Source organism: Octopus bimaculoides, chromosome 1, assembly GCF_001194135.2.
Source record: "Octopus bimaculoides isolate UCB-OBI-ISO-001 chromosome 1, ASM119413v2, whole genome shotgun sequence".
Lineage (NCBI taxonomy): Eukaryota > Metazoa > Mollusca > Cephalopoda > Octopoda > Octopodidae > Octopus > Octopus bimaculoides.
The window spans coordinates 133,999,069-134,007,006 of NC_068981.1; the positions used below are offsets into that span (position 1 = coordinate 133,999,069).

A 7,938-nucleotide genomic window follows, 5' to 3' on the forward strand; every position below is an offset into this window, starting at 1 on the left:
AAATTGAGATTTTTGAAAAAATTTTTCCAGAATCGGATTCTCCCTGGTCTGAAACATAGGATTCCGTAAAAAAAAACAAAATTTAAAAGCGGGGGTATACCCAGATTACATATACTCCATCTCCATCAAAAAAGGTATTAGAGAACGAACCTACAATATTTTACAATAGGACAATAAGTTAGTCTTGCATTTGTCAGCTCATACTGACGTATAAGTATTTATTAAAAACATTGTAGATACTACTGCAGTTAAAATGTGATATATACAAATATTTTATAGATTGGAGACTTTACCAGCAAACTGCTATCTTTTATAAACTCCTGTAAGAATGTGGCATAATACCTATCTTGTAACACTTGCCTGCATATTTGGGTTAATAAATTAACTTTTCAAAACAATTAGACTGAATAATGTGATTTCCCAGATATTAGATTATTTCAAAGGTCTATAATATATAGATCTCGAATCTTGATTGACAGTGTTTTGAGACAATTCACAAAAACGAAAATTAAGATGCAGCAAAATAGTGGAAACAACATTGAGAATTTGAATAATTAAAAATGAAACCAGAAATAAACGGAGAACATACAAAACTAACTTGGCATTCCCGAATTGACGAAACGAATAAGTAAATCTTTAAATCGGATTATTAGACTATTTAATTTTTCGAAGACATCATAAAAAGATTAAGTTAACATAAGTTAGCATTGTTAAAAAATGGACAAAATAATTCGTAGCGAAAAGTACACAAAAATATGATTATTTGAAAGTTTATGGAAGGAAAATCTATGGAGATGTAAATGTCGGCGCTTCTTCACCGATATCTCCGCCTGTCATTTAGGCAACGAATGATGCCTGTCCATTTGAATGGTTTTACCGCACATCTATGCCATGTAGTCAGTCCTAGATATTATGTGAATAGCCAGGCTACTGAGCTTCAAATTTTAGGGGATTGCAATTAGCACTAATGCCACAATGGACATCGTCTTTAATGGATCGTTTTATTGTGGCAAAACATCGTCTTGATTACATTTTATCATCTACCTCATGGATACTTCAGGCGGAACAATGTAACATTTTTCCGGAATAGATCTACGTTTGTCTTTCTTATAAAGGTTCTCAAGATTGGAGAAGAGATTTTTGTAACATTCGGATCAATGATTTTTTGCCTAGTATCAGATCAGGCAGTGTTTTAAAGATTTAAACTATTAAAATGAAATATATTAGTTTTGAAACAATAAAGTATGATATATATTTATAAATACATGCGTAAGCAAGAAAAATAAATGAAGGGATGATTAGAAATCAGAAGTAAATCCACAGTTCTTTGTGTCTTTATTAACCGGTTGGTTCCATTTCATAAAAAAAAAGCATTGATATGAAAACGTATTCAAAAGCAAAATAAATGAAAGAAACTCACAATTTCTATATCAGTAAATCCAGTAAGAACGAGGTTTTTCATCAGCTCACATCCTATACCACCAGCACCGACAACAAGAACTTTACTGTTCTGTATTTCGGTCTGCAAGTTTGGTTCTAAAACTCCACTGACTGAAGCCGCCATTTTCTTTGTGACCAAACGAAGCTACTGCTGCTGCTGCTTTTGTTGTTGTTGATGAAGCTGCTGCTGCTGTTGTCGCTGCTGCAATTGTTGTTGTTCTCGAAGCTGCTGTTGTAATTGCTGCTGCAGTTGTTGTTCTTGAAGCTGCTGCTGCTGCAATTGCTGCTCAAGCTATAATAACTACCGCTGTTGTTATTGAAGCTATTACTGCTCCCTATCGCTACTGCTGCTGCTGTCGAAGCAACTGCTACTCCCTTTGTTGCTGTTGATGTTGCTGCTGCCGCCATTTTTTAAATCTAATGCTGCTGCCGTTGTGGAAATACAAGTTTCTATTGCTGATACATTTATTAAAGTTGTGGCAGTTGATATACTTGAAATTGCTTGTTCTTTCTGTTTTTGTCTACATTTCAAGTGTTGAGGGTTTTTTTTTATTCAAAAGATTACTATGAAAAGAATAAATGAATTATTTAGCAAAAGAATATAGAGAAAATACAATACTAATTAAAAGAAACAACTATATTATAAAAATGATAAATTTGGAGAATGACGGCGTAATTCGAGGGCATTGGAAGTGTATAAGAACATCATGGATTGCATGAAATACCGAAACGAAAAACCAAATATTGTGTACTTTCATTTTGAAAGGAAAAGGAAAACATTTAGATAACTTACTATTTTGTTAGAAACGTTAAAAGAAATTAATTTTCAATTATCGTGGTTAACTGAGACTATGGATATCATCTCCTGCCAATTGGCTCAGTATTTCGTAATTCCATCGAGATATAACTTTGAAAAAGTAATTTTAAGATGTATTGATTCGAGGAATACATGTAAAGAACATGTTTTCATTTGCAAATCGTGTTTAGTTCGAGAAACATTTAGGTGGAAGTATTTAATTAAAATGTAATGATATGTAAGAGCCAAAAATTAGAAAAGATGCGATTTCCTGACATCATGTCAATAATATTTGGTTTTCATTTCGGTCTTTCGTGTAACCCTTGATATCCTAAACCCTCCTCATTTGAAAATACGCCGTGATTCTCCTTTTAGTAAATCATATTAGTTTAATTTCCATTTTGTTAATAGAATATATTACAGAATATTAATATCGTTTAACTAAACATAAGTTGATTTCCTGCATTCGATTTGTAAAAGTGCGTTTCGCAATCGTTCCACTTTCCTATCTGGTTTTTACTGTAAACATATTATGAAGGAAGCCCGCTCAATATAAGTTACTGACAATTCGTTCCAGTTTCCAGTCCAGCGTTTTATGAAAAACTACCACAAGTCAAACCCGCTAAATATAAACTTGTTGACGGTTGAAGAATTTAATCATCCGTCTTTGATATTCGTAGTTGTTGAATCTGAAACTCTAAATAAATACCATGTCTACTTTACGTACCAGTGAGTAAGAATTGTAATATATATATATTGATTATTGCTCGATAATTATTTACTTTTACCGGTTATTTATTTTTTTCTTAACTAAACAGTCGCTTATTAAACTTAGATTATGAAGTTTCTTAGGTAGCCAATGTTTTCTTTTAGCCCTCTTATTAATGTCCTTGGAATTTAATAATCTGGGTTGCAAGACTAAAATTTATATCTTGATGAAATTTATATAGACTTTCCAGGTATCCATCCATCCTCTCCGCCCATTATTCCTCAGGTACCTCCTCCATAGGATCCTTTCAGAAGCTGCTGGATTCTCGAGCGTGGGACTATGGATATTATCTCCTGCCAGTTGGTTCAGTATTTCGAAATTCCATTAAGAACAACTTAATATTTCAGCTTTCTGAATTCGAGTATCTTCTCCCTGTACAAGATACTGTGAGAGTATTCCTTTATAGAATTTGTGGAAAAACTTCCGCCCGTTCCCCCACCCCCATTTTCTCCTAAATTTGTTAATTAAAAAATTTTTGGGGGGGGGCAAAAATCCCCGTTTTCGGATACGGAGGTTCCGGAAAATTGCCCAAATGTGGCATTGTGAAATTTTTCCCCACACAAATTCTTCAATTTTGACTTTTTCCCCAACACTAACCATAACATCTTGGTATTTCGTTTCTAAGATCCATGAAGATGAAAGTACTTACCTTGTCAAAAGGCGAAGGTAAAGAATATGCACACCCGATGTTTAGGGTTAGGGTTATACCAAAAACTGCTAGTGTGCGTTTTCTTTACCTCCGCCGTTTAAAAAAAAATTTTTTTTTATGAAACCTTCACCTTACTGACAGCATCCCTGTACATGGCTCATATAGCTCACACTAACCACTCATCTATCCCTAGTTTCCACATTGACCATCAGCTGCTCACTTTTGCACTGTTGATAAAGCTAGAGAGTCATCCCCTAATGTAGCAACCATGTCTGCATGAATGTCCTTGAGAGTTAAACCTTTTTTTTCCCAGATACTTGATGAACACAATGTTGCTAAATTTTGCCCATTTTCAAGAGATGTCACTACTCGTTACTTTTGGAGTCTTCTTTGAAGATTCATGTGTCAGTTTCCATGGAAAGAAACAATGTTGCTATTAATAAAAAGAGTTGAAATTGCATTCTAGATTTCATAGCTCCAGCATCACTCTTTAAGTCAGCCTTTGAACTTTTTCTCATATTCTCCTAATTAAAATGAGCAAAGTAAGGCTGTAAACTACAAAGTGCATTGAATGTTAATACAAGGAAGATTAACAGTAAATGCACTAGACATTTCTGCAAAATTATAACCACCTTTATCGCATTCAACTTTGTCCTGGTCATGAAAATAGGAAATTCACCGAAGACTTGCATGATGTAGATGGATACATATAGACAATGGCTGAGTGTCTGACACCCCAGGTAGCCCATGAGTTCGCTGGGCCACAAGCCTACACAGACCCAAAAGAGCGGTTTCCATAAAAACATCACCCCTAGGTGGACCACCCTGCTACTTTCAGTGGAAGTGTATCAAAAGAGTTTATACCCATTTATCATCTGTATTTTAAAAGTTCATAAAACTTACGTTTTGCCTTTAAAAATTTACTTTTTTTCGAAAGAAAGCACTTTGAATTTTTTTATTGTTTTCATTCAGAATTTTTGTTTTCTTCATAAATAAAATTTGAAATATGTTTTTCAAAAAATTGGAAAATTTCAACTGCTAAGAAGGTAGATACTTTTACTTCCATAGAACTCTTGAAATTAAGAAGCATCTGGACCAGTTGAACTAGTTTCAAACCTGTGTTGCGATTTCATCTAACATTGGATATCTTCTTTGATTGTCAACAGAGATATTTATAATCCACAATTATTAAATTGTTTTGGCTAGACCAGTTTGCTAAAACATTTATGAATTCTGAAGTACAATATAACATTGAAACAAAATACTTAAGACACCAGCAATTTGTTAATCAAACTAGCTACCAAGAATATATTATATATGCAAATTGGTTGATCTAATTTACCTCAGCCTTTAGTAATAGTAGGTTTATATGTTTTGTCTCTGTGGGTAGTTAAAGAGGGTTATCAGCTGCTGATGAAATAGTGAAACTAGTCCAGCAGATCCCTTTCACTACAATAGAATGATTCTTTTTTCCTTTCCTTTCTCTACACAGTTAATGAATCTTTACCTGTTAAACTATCTGAAGAAGATGTGGAATCCATGCCAGAACTTGCAAATTTGCTTCTTGCACTATCAAAAAAAATTACTCCCAACGGCAACAGTATTAAACTGCAAGAGAGTATTGAAGAGGTAAAATTTATTTTGTATAGATGTGGGGTTTACTGGTTTTTATCAATCTCATCATCTTTATTTAACGTCTGTTGTCCATGCTGTTATGGGTTAGACAGTTTGACTGGGCCAGTATGCTAGAAGGCTGCACCAGACTCCAGTCTGATTTGGTATGGTTTTCTACGTCTGGATGCCCTTCTTAATGCCAACCACTCCAAGAGCATAATGGGTGCTCCTACATGCCACTGGCACAGGTGCCATTTTCATGACACCAGAGTGTGTTTACATGCCACTGGCATGGGTGCCAATTTGTGTGATGCCAAAGGTCTTGGTCATTACCTCATCTAAGTGAGAAAATTTAATAGTTGTTTTACCCCTGAGTCACCTTTGATCAGAGATCAAAGTTATTCTAGCCAAGACTACCCATATTTGTTTCAAGACAAAGTAGCCAATCATTCCTTTGCTTTTAAGATGGTAGATTGTGTTGAGAGAAAACTAGTTGTTTTGTCTAGCAGGTCAAGCAACTACATAGAAGTTCTTTTGTTGACTCAAAGGTTTGTTTTTAGAAAGTGAATTGAAGTGAGGTACATTACTATTTTAGTAATAAGTTAATGAGAGATTCATAAAAAATTTTCCCTTATTTTGGCACAAGGCCAGCAAATTTGAGGGGTGGTGAAGTTGATTACATCAACTCCAGTGCTTAACTGGGGCTTATTTTATCATCCCTGAAAGGATGAAAGGCCAAGTCAACCTCAGTGGCATTTGAATTCAGAATGTAAAGTTGGAAGAAATGCCACTAAGCATTTTGTCCAACGCAGCAGTGATTCTGCCAGTTTACCACCTTCAAGAAAGATTCATTAATATATTAGTAATTAGTTCTTAAAATAGTGAATTAGCTGAGTTGATAGGACGTTGGATACAATACTTCCAACCCTCTGTCCTCTAAGTTCAAATCACATCGAGGTCAGTGTTACCTTTTATTCTTTTGGAGGTACCATTTCAGATAGGTGGATTTCCAGAACTGTTAGAGCATTATTTGGGATGCTTTGCAATATCTGTCCTAGTTCCACATGAACTGAATTCAAATCCCACCTTTGTCGGGGAAGAAGAAAGTAAACAACGACTCTTTTGTTAGGTGTTCGCACCTGCCAGGTAGTATCAGCAATGGCAAAGAATACCAATGAAAATATAGCTTCTTTGGTTTGATTGAAAGATCATCTGCCACCACAACAGTAACTTCTTAAGCAATCATCATCATAATTGTTTAATGCCCATTTTCCATGGTGGCATAGGTTGGATAGTTCAACAGGAACTGATGAACCAGAGAACTACATCAAGCTCCATTTTCTGCTCTAGTGTAGTTTCTATGTCTGAATGCCCTTCCTAATGCAGTCCACTTTACAGAGTGTACTGGATGAATTTTTCATGGCACCAATGCTAGTGAGGTCAACAACCAACTCACAAGATCTTTTGACTGAGAAGCATGGGAGGTGGCTTTATGCCAGGCGTTGAGAGGTCATAGTATGATAGCAAAATAGGAAGAAGTGTCTTACTGAAGGGGAAATACATGGCTTCTTCAGATGGAAAGAAAGAAAGAAATGGTTAGGTCATACTTCAAGGTACAAGGTGAACATAAGAGAGAATATGGATAGAGGGTCTGAAAGGGTAAGTGAGTAGGTAAGTTTGTGAGAGTGTGACAATAATTATACACAGCAAACAAGCAGAAATAGTACCAACTTGTAATTTTATTCAACCCTTTCAATACCAACTTGCCCTAGACCAGTGCTACTCAAAGTGGAGGTCCATGGTCTGGTGCCGGTCTGAGAGCCATCAGCTGCCAGTACATGGAGAGTTTCCAGTAAAGAAAGAAACATTATAAAATACTTATGTAATATTGTATTATTTTATTTTTTTTATTTATTTATGTGTTTCAGCCAAGTGGCTGCGGTCATGCTGGTGCACCACCGTATTTGTTTACAAAATAAATATAATTTTTTTTTAAATTGTCAACTTCTATTATATTCATTATTTCTGGCATAAATTAATATTACTAAGAAATATTACTGGTCCCTGGCACATTGGGGAAAAAAAACTGCCAGTATGCCACATCAGATAGTTTGAGAAGCACTGACATAGACCATTTCTGGCTTTTTGATATATGACCAGTTATGATCCTTTTGTTACCATATTTCTGTTGAACTACACCCTTTTTATTTCAATTAATTTTGAAAATAATAAAGAATTTACTAAAATATCTTGGTCATTGCTAAGTTGATAATTGGGACATAAATTAACATTGAACTTTAACAGGAAGTTTGTATCATAGAAGCAAGGGCAGTCTTGGGCGAACTGGTATCAAAAGGGTTAAAGTGTTTCTATTCAGAATGTTCTTTTATGTTCTATTGCAATGACCAACTTAAAAATATAGAAGTTAAAAGACATTCGAGCGAGATCGTTGCCAGTGCCTCTGGACTAGCTCCTGTGCAGGTGGCACATAAAATACACCATTTTGAGCATGGCTGTTGCCAGTACCACCTGACTGACCTTCGTGCCGGTAGCACGTAAAAGCACCCACTTCACTCTCGGAGTGGTTGGCATTAGGAAGGGCATCCAGCTGTAGAAACTCTGCCAAATCAGATTGGAGCCTGGTGTAGCCACCTGGTTCACCAGTCCTCA

At 35.4% G+C, this 7,938-nt stretch overlaps 2 protein-coding genes across 2 annotated transcripts in view; one reads left to right on the forward strand and one right to left on the reverse strand.

The window, feature by feature from the left end:
- The window catches only part of LOC106873868 (SUMO-activating enzyme subunit 2), a 41,725-nt gene extending 39,785 nt beyond the window's left edge, over positions 1-1,940 (reverse strand). The window contains exon 1 of the mRNA XM_014921386.2: positions 1,421-1,940. Within this exon, the coding sequence (XP_014776872.1) occupies positions 1,421-1,564 (144 nt within the window). The 5' untranslated portion in view covers positions 1,565-1,940. The remainder of the gene's footprint in view (positions 1-1,420) is intronic.
- Positions 1,941-2,765: 825 nt separating this feature from the next.
- Positions 2,766-7,938, forward strand: part of LOC106873866 (HAUS augmin-like complex subunit 4) — a 17,210-nt gene continuing 12,037 nt past the window's right edge. The window contains exons 1-2 of the mRNA XM_014921382.2: positions 2,766-2,965; positions 5,147-5,283. Of these exons, the coding sequence (XP_014776868.1) occupies positions 2,947-2,965; positions 5,147-5,283 (156 nt within the window). The 5' untranslated portion in view covers positions 2,766-2,946. The remainder of the gene's footprint in view (positions 2,966-5,146; positions 5,284-7,938) is intronic.